Source organism: Cydia splendana, chromosome 14, assembly GCF_910591565.1.
Source record: "Cydia splendana chromosome 14, ilCydSple1.2, whole genome shotgun sequence".
NCBI lineage: Eukaryota > Metazoa > Arthropoda > Insecta > Lepidoptera > Tortricidae > Cydia > Cydia splendana.
In genome coordinates this window covers 14,568,918-14,592,918 of record NC_085973.1, presented here as the reverse complement: position 1 = coordinate 14,592,918, position 24,001 = coordinate 14,568,918, and the positions used below count along the sequence as shown (strand labels likewise).

Here is a 24,001-nt window from a genome sequence, read left to right as displayed (position 1 = left end):
AAGGCGGTTCTGACTGATAGTTTTGAATAGTTTATACAACAAGTCATTACATTCAAACGAACTGATATCTCACCGAAAAACTGAAGTAATCACACGCAAGTCAACTAACAACAGGACAAGCACTATCTAATACCTACCTGAAACATATTATAGGTAACATTTTTAAACAATTGTGTTAGGTAGGTATTAGGGTGTTGCTTATTTCGTCGAAATTGAAATTTTCTATGGCTCACCCCCTTAAATTGTCCTCTTTCACTAAAAAACAAATGTGGATTTATTTCAGAATTTTTATTTACGTTTTAGGAGTCGCTACCGAATTTAGAAAATTTGGATAATTTTTTTTTTTTTAGTAAGACAGTGAGTCTAAGTATATGGAAGCTATTTATATGTAATTCATTACTAGGTATAGTTAATATATATTTTTAAATAATTTTTATTCCTGTTTTAGGAGTGCGAACTGCTGATACAATATTTAGAACGCCTAAAACACGCATAATAAGCTTTAAAAAAATAGTGGTATTATTTTATGTTAAACTGCACATTAATATACACCCTGACCCGTTGTCTCATAAAAATAAACGAGAAAAAAACTAAAAATAAATAATCTTGTATGGAGGGTCCAAATTTTCAAAATTCGGTAGCAACCCCTAAAACGTAATTGAAAATTCTAAAAAAAAACACATTTGTTTTTTAGTGAAAGAGAACAATTTAAGGGGATGAGACATAGAAAATTTCAATTTCGACGAAATAAGCAACACCCTAGTAGCTATGTTGCATGTATTACCTACCATTAACCAGTTTTAAAATTTATAAAAGATTCTGAATTTAATAACTAATAACCAAAACATTCCGAATTTAATTACATTAAAATGTTTCGTTCATTGACACAGTTCTTCATAGGTATGTGGCTATGTGCAGTAAATACAAATACATTTTTGATCTAATTTTTCTACGTCATATAACTTTTTTTCCGTAACAGATGTACTAAAACCCTTATTTATGGATCAAAAAGCTATGAGCACCAAAACTCATATTAAATAAACTCTAGTGAGATTGGTAGGCACTCTTATGTAAAGCTTGGCGGATGTCACTTTTGCCTCATGCTAATTTTAGGCATCTCGTCCGGGGCACTACGCCGAAATCTCGGCATTAATAAAGTGTTCTGTCTCTCCACTGTAGCATTCTAGGAAAACAAAATATACCGAAGTTTAGTATTGTATTGTATACCTACACTTTGTGTCTTTTCAAATAAATTGTAAAAAGTTACAGGCTATGCTACGAAAATATACCTATTATTTGCGGTAAAAAAAAACACTGGCAATTTGTGTGTATTTTCACAAGTTAAATTAACATTTGCCTACTATTCCCACAGCACACAAAAAGAATTGAACACCGACGATATCCACGGAAATTAGGTTAATACCCATTTTATACCCAATTTAACCTCTGTGGGACAAAAAATAGCCCATAATGTAACCAGACACCATTGAAGAATCTCTTGACGTATTGAGTGCCTGTCGCGTACTAAGCTCTATTCTTCACGAGGATAGGCCAGGAGTTGAAGGCAAAATCACCTTTGCCCTTATCCGGGAAAATATATTTACCTATCTTTGAATTTATAATTCCTAAATTTACTGTACCAAACTTCATAAGGCCTATTTTATGTTATTTTTACATTATAAGACTTTATTAAACTTTCTTCATTTTTAAGATTTTTAGGTATACGGCCGGATTTGGGACTAATTGGGAGACCTCGCGAAATATTTTTTTCTCGATCTCAGTACGTGTCAGCTTCTAGTAATATAATGCAAATCGTTGAATGATAACCGTAGTTTAGGCCTTAATATTGCCAGCCCTCAATGTTCAACGGTTTCGGTTTTATACGAGTGTAAAGATGAGACATATTTTTATTCGAGGGTAACGATGAATTTGTCATCAAGGGATAACATCGGCTGGCGAAAAAAAACGCTTCTAATACTCAGATAATAAGGTATCTAAAGGAGTATATCCGATGTTTAACCTCCTCCAACGTATATGAATTTCAGCCACGAATAACTAGAAACTTAAGAGCGCTATTACATTTCGGCGTTGAGCGAGTTTAGGTATTTTACGCGCTGCGGCAGGCCGTGCGAGCTCAGTACGCCGATCCCTTCTACCACATTCGCACTACAATGATGGATTAAACATTCTTGATCCTTCGCGAAGCATATTGAAATCAACCATAACAACACTAACTGTACTTAACTTTTAAAGTTCTAAAACTGTTATTTGGTAAGTACGAAAATACTAAATGCAGTGCAAATCTACATAGGGGCTGTTCATAAATTACGTCATCTATTTTTGACGATTTTTGACCCCCCCCACCCCTCAAATCATCCAAAAATCAAGCTTCGGATGAATCTGTTTCCTCCTACGTCATGTTACCATCATCCGATGTCCAGACCCCCCCCCCCCCACTCTTCCCATTTGAAACGACGTAATTTATGAATAGCCCCATACTCGTACTTATGAAGGTATATTACTCGAAAGAAATTATAGGTAGCTACTCGCTTATTTACATGTTTCGTCATTGCATTTGGTACCTATAGGTTGTAAAGTTTGTATCAACGAGGGTTTAAAAACGAACTGGTACTGAGGATCTGATGACGATTAAGGTGGTCACGGATACCAATCAACCATGTAGTAACATGATTATGCTCGTTTGATTCGTCTCAACAAGATCTTTGACACTGAAGATACACAGGGTCTGATGATGGAGATGGAAGGTGGCCACGGGTACCAGTCTATCATGTAACTAAACAACTTCGTGTTTGGGCTCGTTTGATTCGTCTCAACAATATCTTTGACACAAGACAGTACTCAGGGTCTGATGATGGAGCTGGAAGGTACCATTACCAATCAACCATGCAACTAAACCACATCGTGTTTAGGATCGTTTGATTCGTCTCAACAAGATCTTTGACACTAGGTGATACTCAGAGTCTGATGATGGAGCTGGAAGGTGGTCACCGGTACCAATTAACCATGCAACTAAACCACTTCGTGTTTAGGCTCGTTTTATTCGTTTCAACAAGATCTTTGACACAAGATAGTACTCAGGGTCTGATGTTGGAGCCGGAAGGTGGTCACCGGTACCAATCAACCATGCAACTAAACCACTTCGTGTTTAGGCACGTTTTATTCATCTCAACAAGATCTTTGACACAAGGTAGTACTCAGGGTCTGATGATGGAGCGCGAAGGTGGCGACGGGTACCTGATTATCATCATCAGCTCCATCATCAGACCCTGAGTAGTATCTTGTGTCAAACATCTTATTGCGACGAATCAAACGAGCCCAAACACGAAGTGGTTCAGTTACATGGTAGATTGGTACCCGTGGCCACAGTCCAGCTCCATCATCAGACCCTGAGTACTAACTTGTGTCAAAGATCTTGTTGCGACGAATCGAACGAAGCCAAACACGAAGTGGTTTAGTTGCATGGTTGATTGGTACCGGTGACCACCTTCCGGATCCATCATCAGACCCTCAGTACTACCTTGTGTCAAAGATCTTGTTGCGACAAATCAAACGAGCCCAAACACGAAGTGGTTCAGTTACATGGTAGACTGGTACCCGTGGCCACAGTCCAGCTCCATCATCAGACCCTGAGTACCAACTTGTGTCAAAGATCATGTTGCGACGAATCGAACGAAGCCAAACACGAAGTGGTTTAGTTGCATGGTTGATTGGTACCGGTCACCACCTTCCGGATCCATCATCAGACCCTCAGTACTACCTTGTGTCAAAGATCTTGTTGCGACAAATCAAACGAGCCCAAACACGAAGTGGTTCAGTTACATGGTAGACTGGTACCCGTGGCCACCTTCCAGCTCCATCATCAGATCCTGAGTACTATCTTGTGTCCAAGGTCTTGTTGAGACGAATCAAACGAGCCTAAACACGAAGTGGTTTAGTTGCATGGTTGATTGGTACCGGTGACCACCTTCCGGCTCCAACATCAGACCCTGAGTACTATCTTGTGTCAAAGATCTTATAGAAACGAATAAAACGAGCCTAAACACGAAGTGGTTTAGTGGCATGGTTGATTGGTACCGGTGACCACCTGCCGGCTCCATCATCAGACCCTGAGTATTATCTTGTGCCAAAGATCTTGTTGAGACGAATCAAACGAGCCCAAACACGAAGTGGTTTAGTTGCATAGTTGATTGGTACCGGTGACCACCTTCCGGCTCCATCATCAGACCCTGAGTACTATCTTAAGTCAAAGATCTTGTTGAGACGAATAAAACGAGCCTAAACACGAAGTGGTTTAGTTGCATTGTTGATTGGTACTGGTGACCACCTTCCGGCTCCATCATCAGACCCTGAGTACTATCTTAAGTCAAAGATCTTGTTGAGCCGAATCAAACGAGCCCAAACACGAAGTGGTTTAGTTGCATGGTTGATTGGTACCGGTGACCACCTTCCGGCTCCATCATCAGACCCTGAGTACTATCTTGTGTCAAAGATCTTGTTGAGATGAATAAAACGAGCCTAAACACGAAGTGGTTTAGTTGCATGGTTGATTGGTACCGGTGACCACCTTCCGGCTCCATCATCAGACCCTGAGTACTATCTTGAGTCAAATAAATACATATAGAATGTCAGGTCGTTTCAAATATTTTTAATCCTGTCCGGTAGTTTATTAAACTGTACCATTATAAATTATAATACTATAAAAACAGTGCTAGGATCAAAGTCTCTCGTTGCGGTTTACACGCACACAGTATAGCGTTTTACACGGCGCCCGCCGCACACAATGATAAAAAACCTCGTCGTCGCCGTTGAAAATGTGCGGAGCCGACCGACGCACGTCCTGCCTCTACAAGCTCTGCCGCGGCACTGAGCTGGCGCAGCGCGCGTCATCGGTAATATAGAGTAGTTTTCAAAAAATTGCCAAAAAATTATAGTAGAATTTCATAAACACTAATGTATACCAACAGTATAAGCAAACGTTGCAGATTGCTTGAGTATGAAAATGACTTCGATATTAAGTATATTTTCGTAGGAATTGACACTTGTTTCGGAGAGAAAATCGAGTTCGTTTTACTTTGATTTTCTCTTTCTCAAAGGTATGTAGGAAAAATATAGTTTGATATGCCTAAAGTACAGGGTATTAGTAATACAAAATAGCCAGGTTTAGCAGAGTAAAATTCTCAACATTTCCAAATAAGAGCTCGCCATTCAGTGCTTCACGGGGTTTTTCGGAATCGACCATCAGAAAAAAAATCATTACTAATTTAATAAGTCCTTTTTCTAATATTTACAACGATATTTATAAAGATAAGAAGACGCTTTTACTGGAACAAGTACTCATTGTTTCTAATAATGAGCGCAAAGTCCTGAATTTCGTCGACTAGTATCATCAATTTTGCATTATTTCGACTTTTCTTGTAAGAGCGCTCTTAAAAGTTCTCATCAAATGTTAAAATTTTTGTATTTTTGCATCCGATCTTGACCCCTATGCGAAAATTTGGTAAATCTGTGGCTCTCAAAGTGTGATCAATAGAAACAATTTCCTAAGTAATACATTCATACATATACAGCTATGTAAACTGCTAAAATCTCTTCCTTTTGAATTACCGTCCTCGAATAAAAATAAAGGAACGAAATAATTACGATAAAAACAGAGTTGCATTCATAAAAATTCAAAGTTGAATGACAATCACTGCTGTATTTTAAATGGGTAAAGGTCGGATTGTTGCTATCCGATGCCCGGATGACCGGATGGCCAGAAAAAATACCAAAATTACCTTGCTCTCTTTAAAGGCGCGTAGCACACATCCGACATCACTGAGCGGCGGAGGGACACTGGTGTCCGAAGCGCAATGAAATAGCGTCTTGCACATTGTTGTCAAAATTAAGAAATAAGGCCTATTTTGGCGGAAATGAATTTACCCCAACATACATCATATTAAATAATAAGTGTATCTACATGCAAATGATGCATGAACTAGCTCTCTACAAATCTGTGTGCAGCGAAATAGGTGATTGTAACTACGTTCTTGATTGGTATATTTTTACCAAGTTGGGCCACACGTCGACGTTTCGACGCAGGTTACACTAGTCTTATTGGCGGAAGTTTGATGTCCCAGCAAAATGTCAAAAGTTAAGCCAATGAAAGAGTAGTAAAATAAATAATGCCTAGCACAGGAGCACTGTGATAGTATCTCGCCCCTGAAATAGACTACACGTCCCTCCACAATTAATACTATTAGAAAAAGACGGGTAGTCAATTCCGCTCGCGACATGCTAAGACCACTGGTTTTGCAGAGATTCACTGGTTCTGCAGGCGAATATAAACCCAAAAAAGAATGAAGTAAATTTTCTTCGTCCGCCTCCCGGAGTATAAGTGGCCGCGCTAATCTGCCCATTGTAGTCGCAACCCGACACCTATTGTGCGCGTGCGCCACCCGACACCACGCGAATTGGTTACTCCCGTCAATTAAACGTCTAACAAAACGTAGAACGTTAATTTGACGTAATTTGGGATGAATAGGATTTTTTGCGGCTGACCAAGTGACCAGTGTATTTTCAAAGAGATTTGTCACCACACACATCGCACACAACATACGCACACGTATACACAACGAAACGTTACACTACCACTTTTCATATTGTATTAACTATTTAGATCACAATTATAATAAAATAATTAGAAAACTATGTAGGAAGTACAGTCCGTTAAAATAAAAATGTTTATCGATCGAAGTTTTGGACCGAACTGAAAATAAAAATCAAGGAATGGAATTTGAAGACGGATTTGAATTTAAAAAGGGAATTTAGAATTTGGATGTACCAGTAGCGATAGGAAAGGTGGTAGTGTAACGTTTCGTTACACGCACCGTTACACATAACGCAACAAAGGGGTATCTTTATTTGACACAAAGTTTTAAGTCATAATGTATTGTTTGTCATATTATCATTAGTCCTAAAACTGAAACCGTTAACTTTTCAGGATTTTCGGGGATTTTTTTTTTCAGGGTTATCTTATAGATAGGTTAGGTTAGGTTTGTTTATGACAATCCTGAAAAGTTACGCGTTTCTGAACAAAACAAATAATGACTAACGAAAATGCGGACAAACAATACATTATGACTTAAAACTTTTTGGAAACAATAGAGACCCGTTTTATGATCACCATCATCACCTGTATCAGTCTACAACTGGACATAGACCTTTTCCATTTAGAATGATCTTTAGGGGCTAGTCAAGATGAAAATCGTACATTGACAAACGCCAAACGAAAAGTAAAAATCTATGATGCGAACGGTCACCTGACTATTTCCATACATTATTTAAGTTTCGATTGGCGTTTTCTATCGACGATTGTCTTCTTGGCTAGGCTCCCTGTTAACCCTATAGTTTTGTATAAATAAGACTTAGTATAACACTTTAAACTCTCGCGTTTTGTACACATATTTAATTACACAAACGGGTCTACCGCGATATAATTTCATTGTTTTTACCTTTAATTCCGACGTTTCAGCTGAGTTGCACCAGCTGTGGTCACGGAAAGACTGACGTCCGAACAAATGTCAACGGAGATATTAATAAAACACCACTAAACTACCCGAAATTAGTTTATAAAAATGTTCGGGGTAGACAAAGAAATTGCAGCTACCCGTTAAAGTTTAATGTTTATTGTCCACGGCACGACACGCAACACTCACAGTATCCGTACACTGGTCCGAAGATATATCCGCTGGTTTCAACATTTGAATCACTGGTCCCCAAGTAGACGATAATTTGTACCCGTCCTCACGATTGAAATTTTTAGGGTGTTTTTTAATTTCAATCGCCTCTCTCACGATCCGACGTCGTCGTTGGTCCTCTCCAACGAGCGACACTATTATCCGCGGATTTTTATAAACTAATTTCGGGTAGTTTAGTGGTGTTTTATTAATATCTCCGTTGACATTTGTTGGGACGTCAGTCTTTCCGTGACCACAGCTGGTGCAACTCAGCTGAAACGTCGGAATTAAAGGTAAAAACAATGAAATTATATCGCGGTAGACCCGTTTGTGTAATTAAATAAGACTTAGTATTTTCAATTTTTATTTGTTTCTACATCTTTTTTTGTCTGGGAAGTTTGGGAACTCTAAGCTATGCTGGCCTTAGTTTCCTTGCGGATATTAGGTATCATTACAAAAAAATTAGCTTAGGTTACCTACTTATATACTTGTTGTTGTCTGTCCTAGGGCACCCCGGAGGTGCATAGGGCCTCCACAAGATCCTTCCACGCCTTCCTGTCTTGAGCAATCGTCTTGGCCTCGTTCCAGCTCAGTCCTACGGCTGTCAGCTCGTTCTCTACGCTGCGCCTCCAGGTGTGTACAGGGCGTTTGCGGGCTCGCTTCCCGCCCTGAGGCCGCCACTCGAACGCGATACTGGCGTTGTTCGTATCTCCTCTTCGCAGGGTATGACCGATCCATCTCCACTTCCGCAGCGCTACTTCTTGGACGATCGGAGGTTGTCGGCACATACTCCACAAATCCTCATTTCTTATAGTCTTCGGCCAGAATATGCGGAGGATCGACCGGAGGGACTTATTGACAAACACTTGTAGCTTGTGTGTCAGCCCTTTTGTCACTCTCCACGTCTCACAGCCGAAGAGCAGCACGGACTTGACGATGGATTCGAAGAGGGAAATTTTTACGCGGCGAGTGAGAACGTTTGAGTCCCAGACAGGCTTGAGTTGAGCAAATGCAGCTTTTGCCTTCTTGATTCTGCTCTCGACGTCTTCGTCTGCACCTCCCCGACATGTTAGTGTACTGCCGAGATATACAAACTTGGAGACTGATTCAAGGCGATCGTTTTTGAGCAATAAAGGATCCGTACAATCTGATTTTACTCGCATGTTGACAGTCTTCCGTCGGTTGATTCGCAGGCCCATGGCTTCAGCTTCCTCTTGAAGGCTCTCAAGTTTCGCTTTAAGATGGGCTAACGATGGCGAAATCAACACGATGTCATCGGCGTAATCAAGATCATCCAGTTCCTTAGTACCCCAGTTAATGCCTCTTGGTGTTTCGATCACTTTCCTCATCACGTCGTCGAGAAGAATTATGAATAACAGCGGTGACAGGAGGCATCCTTGCTTCACACCGGCAGTTACACTTATAGGCGCTCCCATTTCCTTTTCATGTATCACCCTGCATGAGCTCCCTTCGTACAAGGAGCGGATTATGCGGATGATACACTCGGGTATACGGTCGGGTACTTATATACTTACCTATCTATTTTCATTTCAAAACTCATAAATTAAGGTAAAATTCCCGAAAACGTCACTTCGCTTATTCAGCTATTCACGGTAATAATAGTCGGACGGCGCGATTCGGGAAATGAATTAGAGATTAACTAGATACGATATAGTAAAGATATATGTGACGTCCCACGGGTAAAGGTACCTTATGGCGGTTGGCGCTTACGCTATTATTAACGCCGCTCCAATATTATTGAGGCGCTACGCGACGTCAGCGCCAGCCGCCATAAGGTACCTTTTGCCGTGGTACGTCACATATCTTTACTATTAAGTTTCATATCTAGTGAATCTCTAATTCATTTCCCGAACCGCGGCGCCAGCCGCCATAAGGTACCTTTTTCCGTGGAACGTCACATATCTTTCCTATATCGTATCTAGTTAATCTCTAATTCATTTCCCGAATCGAGCCCTGAGTTTTCGGCAGAAGCCGGTAGGCACTTTGCCAAACAAATTAATGTATTAAAACATTCCGCTACTAGACGAAGCTACTGTGCCAATCTTCAACACGCTTAAATCTAATTTTAATTGGATTGGTAACTTACGTCCTGCTTGTTCACGTCCATAATGTGTATTGGAGCGTCGTGATAAATCCAATGCATATTAGATTTTAGTTTTAGAGAACAGAGGCTGTGCATTTTTTATAGAGTCTGTGTGGAAAAAGAAGAGTCGTTAAATGTATGGGGCTCAATACATTCCACGACTCTTTTCTTTCCGCACAGACTCTAATTTCTTGATAAGGGCTGATTTAGACGGCGTGCGAACTCGCATGCAATTTTTGTTACATTGCGGACTGTTGGTTACGTCCAATTCAACAGACCAATCAAAACCCGCAATGTAATGAAACTCGCATGCGAGTTCTCACATCGTCTAAATGAGCCCCATTGCACGGAAGAATGACACCTTTATCAGTTAATGAGTGCCTCATTTCGCCGTTAAGCATAACGTTTGGCGAACCTAATATAAATTTCAAATTTACCATAGGTACTTTCTTGGAAAAAAAAACTGTAGTACTTAGACCAAGACAAGTCTGCAACGATTTTCATAGCACACGCAGTTAATTTAAACGTCAAACTTAAATGAATTTATGACGTATAAACAACACTTGCACTGCGTGTGCTATCAAAATCGTTGCAGACTAATCTTGGTCTAAGTCTACCTATTTAACAATTTACTATTTTTAGGGTTCCGTACCCAAAGGGTAAAAACGGGACCCTATTACTAAGACTCCGCTGTCCGTCCGTCCGTCTGTCACCAGGCTGTATCTCATGAACCGTGATAGCTAGGCAGTTCAAATTTTCACAGATGATGTTTTCTGTTGCCGCTATAACATACAAATACTAAAAAGTACGGAACCCTCGGTGGGCGAGTCCGACTCGCACTTGTCCGGCTTTTTTATTGAGTTCTTTTATTTTATTGTATTGTAAAGAAATAGTCACAAAATTATCTAAGCTGGATGGTTATTAAAATGTTATATTTTAATTCAAGCTGCCAACTCCAATAAAATTGCAGCCGTCAACATATTCAGCCAGCATGACTCTCCACTTGCTATTCTAACAGTTTCCAAGTCGATAATTACGCCGAATGTTGTTCTTGGCCGCGGTCCCTTTTCAACACCCCACTCAAGAAGGAGACAGCGCTATTATTTCACGACAATGCCTGTCACACGCACCAGTTCACGTATTTATTTATTTTGCACGTAATTGAGGAAGTGTTTTACTCGCTTTGTGTTTTTCTTTATATTGTGGGTAAGCGGTAGTGTTATGGACATCTGCGTTTGCAAAGTTGGGTTGCTGGGTAGTTTTACCAGCGTAGGTACCATCGCCCACACTGTTAACTGACAGTTCGTAAACCTTATTGCAAAAGGCATACGGTCCACCGATATTAAGTGTTGCTGTTTGTAGTACAAACTTTGTACCTACCTGTCGAACTGTTGCATAATAATAATTATGACATGCCTAAAATATATACTTATTAACCCCGTGTGGGTTTAATGAAACCCCGCCTCGTAACTGAGTTTTTCAGGACTTTAGTAAGTACCACCTAAGCTATAACTTTGCACCGACTTAGTACAAGTGACGATGTCATTATAAATGTCGTGTCATTTTTTGACATTAGTGATGACATTTCCACACTTTGTCATTGCAAATAGCATGATGCAGAGTAAGCTCGCTCCGATTCTATTTACCTGCTTTTTTATTAGCCTATAGGAGTGTCCCACTGCTGGGCAAAGGCCTCCCCTCTTTCCCGCCATTTGGTCCTGTTTGATGCACACTCCCGCCACCATTTACAAAAGCTGCTTTTTTACGAATTAAAATTATCAGGAATTCACACACTTACCTACATATGTGAAGGAATTCAATATTGTATGAGAAGTGAATAGGGTCATATGTGGCTAGACTACATAGTGATGGTAATACAAAGCAATACATTAGAATTATATGAAAATTATTAGGTTATCCCGATTATTTTATTTTATCATTTTTGTAACATGAGTTTATTATCTTCTTTGTCGTCACACTCTTGTCAGAGTGGTCGTGGTCGTCATATCAGGGCCGGTGGTAAGCTTCACAATCCGTCACCATTATTCCCATACCGTTTTTATACTTATTAATCTTATTATACTTATGCCAAAATAAAACACTCCTTAGAAACCCCATTTAAATTAAGACAGTACAAATGCTCCCCAGTTTAAAATAAGCTATAAAATTAAGGGAATTTAAAACGCACCGCCGGCGTCCCAGGAATGTGTCCGTGTAATTACAGTTTAATTGCATAATTAATTAATTGTTTGTCGGTTTGTTGCAGGCTTCCCGCAGATCAAGTCGCCCTACAGCCCTTCGCAGCCGCATCTCTCAGGTTGGTTACTTAATTCATAGTTAGATTATTTAAGTAAGACATTGTTATCCGGTTTACCTATGTAATGGCTACGGCAAAAGCTGCGTACAGCTACATTATGCTACTTACACGACAGTACGCAGCCTCGTAAGTTCTCACGTTAGAGTTAGACTGATATAAGCTTGCAACGATTTTGATAGCACTTCAACAACAGCTAAACAAACTTCTATGAAATTCTGCCGTATAAATAACACTTGCACTGAGTGTATTATCAAAATTCTTGCAGACTTATCTTGGTCTAACTCTATTCGGTTAAGTTCTTACAATCAGGATCAAAAGAAGCGGATCAGACTACACGTTAAAAGTACAATCTAACATTATTTAATAGATTAACAAAAAGATACATGTCTCTATATGTAAGAAGGTCTGTAGCAAATATTACTTTTGAACGCCAACTGTAGTGATATAATCTCTATTTGGAAATGTAATCCAGGGTGACAGATGCTCTTGGTGCGTTATTTCATCCGCTACTATGGATGTATACACATTCAAATCGTACATGTCAATTAGGCTCAAAGGAGTCCAGTAAGAAGGTAAATTACTTAAATTAGTAATAGGGCTTCAGAATTTTTTTACATAAGACACTTAAGGGTGATAACTGATAACGATAAATGATGTCATCTTAACTAAATGTGTATACTACCAATTAGTCTACCAATCTTGTTACAGTTTCGCGACTCTAATTTGTCAGATCAACCGAAAGCGATCCGCCAATCCGTTGTATCTACCTTCTCAGCCCAGCCGAGGCCCTAAGTTGATTAAGCAATTTCTTAGCCCAGCGACCTAGGTATAGCGGCGGCCGCACTGATAGCGAACAATACATCCAGTGATTTAGGAAAGTGGCTGTGAGGGCACCCCCTCCCCTCTACCGCCCCGCACCCCGCGCCCCTGCACCCCACTCCCTTTGTCTTCGTAATGAATCCGCCAAACACCAACCGTCACCGCTCAGTCGCCCGAACTAACCAATATCATAGATCACAACACGACTGATAGCTTATCGGAATCCCCACCCTCGATCAACGGGTTTAGAGTTCGGTTTCAATTGGCCGGACCTGAAGGTTAGGCTGTTTTTGGTGCAAGCGTATCAGGAATTTGCTTAGGACGTGAGGTTTTAGAAATATCCTGTTAAATGCAAATTAGAGAGGTCGAGTTAAAGATATAACGGGGGCGATCGCAAATTGCTTAATAAATAAGTGTAATTCTTTCGCTCGCGACTGTACTTTAGTTCCAATAAATATGACAGTTCTATTCCTTTTTCGATGACGTGTGCACACCTGACGTCCCCGCCCGGCGGCCATTTTGCCATTTGTAAAAATCGCTTTCGCCGCCATTTCTGCGTGGAATTTCATATTTCGAACGCCGCGGGGCGCTGGTTTTGAATTCGCATTGTTTCTAAAACAATGCCGTTGGCCGTTTGCAAGCCATTGTTTAGACGTCGCCATTTTTAATTTGAAAATTGGGGCCCACGTTATGTACGGAGTGAAAAGGCATGTGTTGTGTAAACAGCTAGGTCGGGGCGGCGTTGCCTGAAAGTCAGCCATGTTCTTTGGCATTGTTTATCGCTATGACGTCACTGCAAGGGAATCCCCGTAGGGTCGGTAAGGGTCAGGAGTTTCAATTGTTTATTGGAAAGCCATTTTGAATTCGCCGTATTGAAAACAATGCTATCGATTCCATTGCTTGCGTATTGCACTTTACGTTTGACCTTGCATGCCGTGAGATTATAGTATTACCTACCTATTGTTGTTACCTTCCAAAACTAAAAACTAGTAAATCAGCATGGTGAGAGTAAAACTATGCACAATAGAATTCACAATTATAACTCTCTAAATAAAATAGTAAACAAAGACAGAAGAATCTTACAGATAAGGAAGATTAATTCAAGAAAAACAATCAAGTTCAACTCTGAAAAAAAGTATTTATAAAGCCTAGAACTTTACCTATCTGAAAAAAGTCAACTGTTTGTGCCTTGATTGACTCCAAACTTAATGATGTTACTTTAAATTGTAACACGGTTTTGCTCCATTTTTTCTTTTTCCGTTCTCATCTTACCTAATCCAGGCGGCGACAAGCAATCAAACAAAACTAGTTAATACGATATTAAGTGGTCGGAACCACAAGCTCTCCCTTACCGACACATTATCAAGGAAATGTTTTTTTCTATCAAGACAAGTAGCAACTGTGAGTGCGGCGCCAAAACAAACATCTTTCAGTCTTAGTGGCTTGTAATAGAGTCATTAGTTACTCAGCACGACGATATATTCCTAGTTTGCAAGGCGTGAAAAAGGCAAATATTTTCTTTCAGCCTCTGTAAGTCTTATGAACCTGGTGTTAAAGTTGAATTCTGCTTAATCTAATGATACACAATGGTGCCGCGGGGTGTCGGGTGTCACAGAGGCGACAGTGTAAGCGTCGACAGCTTGTAATAACAAGCAATATATTAGTGTTTGTGGTCGCCACACTGATTTAGTGTATCAAGTGACTGCTTGAAGAAAGTCGGCGACTATCTTTAAAGTCAATATTTGGATAAGTCGGAGCAACTTATGAGGTGCACCTGTATGTTAGTATTAACTTGTAGAGAGTTTATTCATTGACTTAGATGTTTGACTCATAAAGGAGAATATTGAACAATTGTCTGTTTATATTAATTAAATTAACATTGTCGATGTGAAACGTATATAACTGATCAACAAGATGGTTTTGAAATTCATTCTGCACTCATACCTATAACATTTAATAATAACAGGTACCTATTGATTTCTCAGAATGATAATGTAAATGGAATCTTTTCAATAAGGAGTGGCTGTGCTAGACAGGCGTAACGGCTAGGGGTGGGCTAGGGCGTTCTGGGTGTTTTCAATATTCTAGAAACTGTAGAAAGACGTGTAAGTGGTGTATTCATTAATGTGTAGCACAAGAAAAAATGTTACTAAGTTAATAGTTTATAATAATATAATTAAATGTAACAGTAGTAGATTTGTTCTTTGATGCCAAAATATTTGTAGTAATATGCCATGGGAAAAAAATGCTCATAGCGACATTTGCACTTCATCAGCAGAAAAACAAACTACAAAAAAAGTCTTAATTTTTGTACATAAATGTTTCTAAAAAAACCGGCAAAAAGGTCATAAGTAATTTAAATGTCTTATATTTAAGAGTGCCGTAATTGCGTTGTGATCCAATCATGTTCCTGGTGTCGATTGCTGATTTAGCAGAGCACAAAGAAACTTTGATTAATTTTACACTCAAAATAACTTTATTGTCAAAACAATTATACATTTTAATATTAACACTTATAGCAGTAAAGTATCTCAAGTACGATACATCACCGAGTTACCAAGTAGCACTCAACAGATTGATTTGGCAACAAGTGTAGTGCAAACTGCGCTAATTGCGAGCTCCGGTTACCGGGTTCGGTTCCCGTTCATTAAGCGAACTCAGTCAAATATTTGTTACATATTATTTACTTGGGGTGATGTTATAAGACTGTTTAATTGATGAGAAATCTAGGAAAATTGTCACATAATTTATTACGATTCAAAAAAATCAATATTTGTTCTTCCATACTTGTTGAGTTTAGGGAAAGATGGGGTAAGAAGCACATATGTGACGTCCCACGGTCAAAGGTACCTTATGGCGGGTATGGAGTTATGCATACCCCAGTAATCTACAATAAATAAGCTATCGATAACACAAAAGATCAACCTTCTAGGTTGCGTAGTTACAGAGATATGATTTTTTGAAAATAATGTTGTGAAATGAGCAACTTTACGATAGAGAAGTTTTAAGTTTAGCCGCCTAAAAAACTATGTTCCTGAAGTAAGTTACATAGTTGACTACAAATAATAATGCCTTATATATCTGAGATTAAAAAAATATTGCGACTTGTTCTGTAATGCAAATAGAAACTTTTGATATCGACTGATTTATGTGTATACTAACCAATCTCTTGAAAATAAAGTTTTATTTCATTTTCACGATTGATTGCAATGAGCTCTCAAGATTTAAATTTTATCTATTAGAAAACGACACTGACAGACAGTTTAAGCAAAAAACAATACCGATTTAGAGGTGAAAATGTATTTTCTGACTTTTTCATATAAAATCACAAAATTGAATATTTTTACTTTTAATGTGACACACAATCAATTTTTCTGAGCACATATGAAAGAAATTCTGTCATTCAAATGAAATAAATCCTAAAACCCCAACTAAATACTATATTTAACCCCTTATGCCACTTTAAACTTACATAACAATAACAGTATTTGCTCCATACATTTACGAAAAGGTACCTTATGGAAATAAATCTAATAATACATCACTACAAAATATCAATCATATTATAGTTTATCTTTTATGAATAGAAAATATTAATTTACATTAAACTGCCCCCAATTTAATTAGTTCTTCGTCATAATAATCTTAAAAAAGACCAATAATTTGTATGTAATGAAAAGGTACCTTGTGGTCAAGTTACATGATGAGGCATGATGATGATGGAACAGTTAGGATAAACTAATAATATTTTGGGGTTAAGATGGTATAAATCGTCTATTTCTTATCAATAATATATTTCGGTTGCTATTGAAGATAAGCGGCATTGAGGTTCAATGACCTCAGATATTCCGTAAGGTAATGCGTCGGGTATTGGCATTTTTCAGCAAACCAATGGCTGATTTACTGCATGCGACCAAACCAAATGAAGATTATTCTAGTTAAGAAAGACTTGACGAGAGTAACTTTGGTATAATAGCAGTCTACTTGGATTTGTGATGTCGGTCTATGTACGGTTATAATACTTATAATATTTGCGAGGCGCCCCAACCAGAACTGAAATTATCAAATTAGTTTTGCAGAATGCTAATACAGTTTTCTACCAAACTTCTTTTCCCGTATTGACTAGTTTTTTTGGGAATTTTCAATCTTTTTTCCATAAGGTACCTTTTCTACTAAACTCTGAGACGACATTACTAGGCTTATAACTAACTTATAACAAAAATAAAAACAGGTAAACAAACGTTACGCATTAAGGTTTCAGATCACACAATAAAAAAAAATTGAGCATTTTTTCACCTCTTTACAAAACATTTAATATCTCCGAAACTAGAAACCCTCATAAGGTACCTTTTCCCGTGGAACGTCACATATGTAAATATATATTATCATAGTTTGTTTTACTCGGGGCACATAAAGGTAAAGCACTCGTAATAAAATTTGAGACCATTAAATCAAAGTAAAACTACCTGGCAGAAAAAAACTAATCTAGACATAGGTTGGCATTAATTAGGGTACATGGCTTAAATATTTAGTTAGTACATTAAGCTCAATCGTAGGTATTATTTGATTAAAATAAATTATCATATTTAACGTATCGCGAGAAATCTTTCAATAAATGTTTAACCATTAAAAAATGCTAATTGTAGATTATAGCTTGAGGGACTTTCATAAAATACGAGTTTATTCAATATATTAATTGTAACCGCTAATAGCGTGTTAAAGTAAGTATCGTGTCTACCGTGGAATCAGAACAAGCGGCCGTCAACACAGTTGACCATTTCTATACCTTATTGCGGAGAGATAAGATCCACTTTCGGTTACGTATGCTCGGGAATGTCATGCGATATGGTGCGGTAATTATATGATATAATTTGGATGGAAAATATACCAGTTGGGTTGTCTAACTTGTCTAGAAATTATCTCATAGTCTCATATCTTAAAGAAATTGAAAGTCAAAGATTTTAGTTCATCAACAAGTTACAATTATTTATCGCTATTTACATGTTTTTTGACTTCATGCTCTCTGCCAACCTCACATTGTGTTTTGGCATTTTTATTACCTGGGGATTTAGTAAAGAATTGGTACTCAATTTGTACTTACTTGAAACAAAAATGTACCGTTTTAGTTTGGGAATACAAGCTAAATGAAGTTGGGGTTGCCATAGAGCATCTCTCTAGCAACCCCTCCCGAATTCCAGCACAAGTATTTACTTTTTCAGCAAGCGAGAGGCTGGGTAAAATATAACTCATGATTTTACTATCTAAAAAGTATACTTTGTTTAGTTTAATACCTGGTAGTTGCCAGAAAATACAAAAATACCTTAAAAAGCTTTAGAATATTTAATGCGAACTATCTTATCAAGAAACATACCCTACTTTAGGAAATTTATAACAGGTTTTCTTATGTACATAAGAACAACACGTATATCGATCCGTTACCAAATTTTACCTGTTACCACGCATTACACCAAACAAATCTTACACCGGAACATGCGACACAACTGAACCCGCCGTGTCGCCGATATAATTTTTAGCTTATAAGATTTTTACTATTGTATGTATGTTAGTTCGTAAGGTATGTAACTAGGGGGTCTTAGTTGCCTGATAATAAATGATATTTAATTTAATTTATTTAATTTTAATTACCCACCAGCACCACAGAGGCTGCATACATAGTTAAATACAGCTCCAACATAATTGCTCCAACACAATTCGCTAACCTAATAAAACTTTCCCCGGAGATTCCCAATCTAGCTCATGCCGCACAAAGCCTCCCCCCTCCCGAATTAAGCACCTTAAAACCAATTTACCCCCCTCCCCCCACAAAGGAAAACGGGCCTTAAGTGGTGGTAATAAGGGAGGGATGAGGTATTAGCAATTATAATGGGTCGATAAGTGCCGGCTCATTACTGGCTCGGCCGTCAATGGACCGATTATCGGCAAAAATGAACGACATTCTTGAGGAGACGTGTGCTCAATTAGTCTTGGACGTTACGTATTTCAAGCTTTCTTTCGGCATTAGATTTAAAAAGATTGAAAATGTACCATTTACTTACGCCAAAAAAGCATTAAAACGCCAAAAAACTATGCAAGCATGCTTACCTACTTGGTGTGCTTGATTCATAACTTAATGAGATGCTATGCTAGAATGAAAACAATTATGACATCTTATTTCACTCATATGGCTATGGAATGAGTTATAGGACACACAATATTAGGATAACCATATAAACTCACTTAGACATAGGCACTCGAGATTTTTCATTGAACGCTATTTACAGAACAGATGTAGGGCATAATTGTTTTCCTTCGTATTTTCTCGAAAACGTTCGTAATTGTCATGCTTCTTCAATCAATCTCAGTACTTTTTGTACCATGATTGATTGAAATAGCAAGACAAGTTCGTACGTTTCCGTGAAAATACAAAGGAAAATAATTATGCACTACATCTGTACATACCTATTACGTGGTTTGGCTAAGATTCAGGAAGTCCACCAGGCCTGAACCGCCCTGCATTAGACCTCCTAATCTACGTGGCCAGACGGGCCGCGTTCCGATTGGTACACTGTATACGATCGCTATTAAGTGGCCCGCCCTACCCCCCTCACCCTCAGAGGAACGTTTCGAAACCATTATATTTTCACGCTCTGTTGCTGCTGCGTTTTCGTAATATTAAGTTTTAGTATAAGGGGCTCTTTGTAGTTGTAATAGCGAATTATAGAGGATACTCGTCGAATTTTTCAGACGTTTTCTTAAATAAGGAACTAGCGTGGTGGCGAGTAATAGGCCAATTCGTATGACGTTTTTGGTTGGAGAAATGTCATTTTTGACACTTACAGATTAGTATCATAACGGAAACAGATCGAATAAAATAACTAAAACTCGAATTGGCCTGTATTTCTGAAAGATCTCAAACAAAATAATGACATTTCAACAGAAATTTCGCGCCAGCTTGTACAGTCGACGTTAAGATGTTTACAGTTTTGGACCTTACGACTTTGTAATAAGGCGAAAAATGTAAACATAACTTTGACGTCGACTGTACCTACCTATAATTTTGCAAATGAATACCATTTATGACTGCCAATGCCAATGCACTTATGTTTATATTATCTCGTAGGTAAGTAGCTGTTACCTAGTCATCGTAATCGGAACACACTCGGTAAAGATATCAAAATGAGATCAAATTAACGATTGTTCGCCATTGTTGTGCAGGCACGACAAGAGGTTTGAGGTACAGAATTGCACAGTTATAGATAGGTATATTGTTTTTGATCATGATTCACAAAAAAATGGTAAATATAGAATTGATATGTATCTCAATTCCATTATTCATATTAGGAATATCGCTTACGATGTGTTTGGCGGTGGATAGAGGCCCTTAGTGTAATGAATCGTATCAATTTATTCGCTTTTTAAATTATTCCTCTCGAGTGGCCGCGGGTGTGTATCTCATTAGGTGTCTAATAACTGTGAACTGCCTTCAACTGGCTACAAACAATGGAATATAAAAAGAATATTCATTTATATGTATCTTCATATTTTAAGTTGTTGTTCAACAACTCAAAAGATGGGAGGATGAGCTAAAACTTGCTGCGGGACCCAACTGGAGAAGAGTGGCCCGCGATAAGTAGAGTACAGTGGAAGCAGCTAGAGGAGGCCTTTGCCAAGAGGCACACTGAATTGAGAGACATACTTACTCTGATGCAAAAATAAAATCACAAACTACCTCAGGATAAAAAGGCTAATATAATAAACCTTCATATTATTTACGAAATCGGTATTTAATTAAGTTTTAAGAGTTGCAAACATTCAAGTTTATAAACAAAACCAAGTGCGGGTCGTTTGAAAAACTCAACCAACTAAAAGATGGTGATATAATCTTTAGCCATTCTCCTATGAGACCACGAGGAATACCAAAATAAATACGTATTATATCTCCTTCTTTTTAACTTGAGTGTTTACTGCCCTATTAGTACCTTCTTAAATTAGATTTGAAACATAATTAGGTATTGAACTAATTGACCGAGTGAGAAATCTGTTTTTTGAAGAATTGTTATAGTATAGGAGGTAGATACTACTATTGTTTCATCAATAGAGAATGATAACCTCGAATATTTATTACATTGAGGCCCCAACATTTTGTATTAAAATTCATAAAATTAAATAATTATTATTTAATATCATATAATATGTGACATGACCATTACCAAGCAATTACAATAATAATCCAATCATCAAATAGGATATCAAGCAACTAAGTATTCCGTCATTACTCACCCCTCACACAACAATATCGTTTTCAAAAAATAGCAAAAACACCCCCCTAACGAGCCCCGAGGGGCTACTCGCCCCAAAAATGATTTTCATTTTCCGCCCTCCAGCCCCCCTTTCCGGCCCCCTGCAGCCCTTTGGCTGGCTAAATAATTGGTAATGTGGATTGTACTGACACCGTCATAAACATCTACACACTTTTTACCTAACCTCTTCGGAATAAGGTGAAAATCTGTATACATATTAGTGATACCCTGCTAGGCTGTACTCGAATTTTCGCTTATGAAAATTAGGGTTTAGGCGTAATTTGTGGAAGTAATATGATTCTGCCGTGTTCCGGAATTAGATTAAATTGCCGCCATAATTTACGCTTTGTACCTACATTTAATTACATTTATGTTACGTACATTTGAGGCTAACCGAATTTCGTGCTGGGAAAACGTCCAGTTTTGCTCTGGAGGGTAACTTTGCCCTTTATACTATTATAAGCGAATGCCAATTAGACTATTTCGTGATATAGATTAACAAGGATTTAATAAATAATCAGGTATTTAGGTACTTAGTGTAATTTTTATTTAGCTCTTAGTACTTAATAGGTATTTATTGGCTAATTAATTTATATTTCGGCTTTCAGTGTGGGTACCACCAGTTTGCCACTGACATAAACGCTAGCCTAGTGTGAACGTAACTTCCTTTCTAATCTTTCTATGCATCTTGCTCGTACCTCGTACCTGACATATGTATTAGTGCGAGCGTGCGAGCGAGATGTATCAGAAAGTAAATTAAGTAGACGTTGGTGTATTATGTATATCTCAGTTTTGATTCTGTCAGTGACTCATGGTCTGGGTACTGGTTTCTATTTAGTAAGGTGGAAACAAGCAACACTGGAAGCATTCTATAGTATATGCAGTATAAATTCGTAGTGTTTGTATCTTATCAAAGTGCGATGTCATAAAGTGACGTATTTATTCATTAAAACCTATTTTTCTATGGGACACCGTTTACGAGTTAGTTACAAAAAACTAAAAAGGGACTTTAAAATTGATTATAATTAACTGACTCGCTGCTTTGTCTTTTTAAATATTGATCCTAGCGAAAAGTGTTCTGCATGTTTCTTGTAGAAAATTTTATGTTTATTATTTATGTATAAGATTTATTTTGCTATGAATCATACTTTTCAAATTATTAACGTAAAAATAAAAACAAGGAACCTTAGAATTTATTATAATTAACTTTCCCTCTTTATTATCTTTTTAAATATTGATCCCTGCGAAGAGTGAACTGAATTATTTTTGTTCAAAATTTTATGTAGATTATTAATGTTTTACAACATTTTTTGATATTGGCCACCGTTTCCGAGTTACTTACGAAAAACTAAAAAAAGGGATCTTGGAAGTGATTATATTTAAATTTCCCGCGTTAATACCTCTTTGAATATTGATCCTAGCGAAAAATTGTACTGAATCTTTATTGTAGGCAATTTTATGCAGATTACTTATGTGATAGAACATTTTTTGCTATGCGCCACCGTTTAAGAGTTAATTACGAAAAACTAAAAAAAGGGACATTTAATATTCAATATCTCACTTCCAGTCAAGATTTCGATCAAGCAACCAGCAAATTCGGATTCAGCGGGGTCTAATTAGGTTAAAAAACCCGGTTGCCAAATAGTAATATGATATGTCAGTCGAAATCGATTTTATGAAAAATAAAACCAGTCTATATGTAGGTATGCATTAAATATGCTATAATCAAATATCATGTCATATCAAACGCGATTAGTGCGACTACTTAACGCTTGCTGTTTTACTTATACTGGGTCAAGCAGATCTTGTCAGTAGAAAAAGACGGCAAATTTAAAAAATATAGGTGCGAAACGATATCGTCCCACAGAAAATTTTAATTTCGCGCCTTTTTCTACTGACAAGATCTGCTTGACCCAGTATAGGTTAGGTATCATTCGCGTATAAATAATACTTGAAAAATGTTGTTGATGAACAAAAAATTGGACGGTTGCACAACTTGAAGGCCGTTACAAATTACAATACAAAAGTGTCTTTAACTATTACGCAAACTTGAACAAATATGACAGCTACAATAACAAGCTTTTAGCATTAAACAATATAATAATTATGTTTGTACATACAGTACGTCATTGGGTGCGCGGTAAACAGACAGACAGACTAATTGCGCATTGTGCACTAATGAACTATTGGGTAGATAACTTCGGATAATATCGTAATTAAGACATTCAGGGTGCTATTACGAACACTCATATTTACACAATGTATTAAATACAGTAACTATCTACTTGATACTAGTTAAATATGCGAATGTAGTCTTTATGATTTTGATATAAAGTTGAGTCTTGGATAATATCTAAGTATGTTGTTTTATTACAAGTATTACAACACAACATCTATTTTTAGCCTATGCCTACTTTTGAAACGTGTAGGTACAATGGAGTAATACGAGTACTAGGAACCTGATATGACATGGATCTTATTCTTATGAAAGCTTAAGAATGCCCTTTGAGCTAAAAATTGTCCAACAGGCATTTTGGGTTGCTTTAGAATTATGCCTTAATATGACATTGAGCGACAGAAAAAAGAGTTTAATTATATAAAACAACGAATAAAATTATTAGGGCTTAAAACGTCGGCCTTCTATTAGCAAATGATTTTGTATTCGACTTCGAGCTTCCCCAATTAACTGGACTACATACCCATATCAACTATGCGATTTCGGGGT

The 24,001-nt window shown here is 37.7% G+C and overlaps 1 protein-coding gene across 2 annotated transcripts in view; it reads left to right on the top strand.

Moving 5' to 3' along the window:
* Positions 1-24,001, top strand: part of LOC134796745 (visual system homeobox 2-like) — a 154,186-nt gene that overhangs the window by 28,592 nt on the left and 101,593 nt on the right. For both annotated transcript variants that reach the window (XM_063768943.1, XM_063768942.1), the window contains exon 2: positions 12,107-12,157. In XM_063768943.1, coding sequence (XP_063625013.1) covers positions 12,107-12,157 — 51 coding nt within the window. The remainder of the gene's footprint in view (positions 1-12,106; positions 12,158-24,001) is intronic.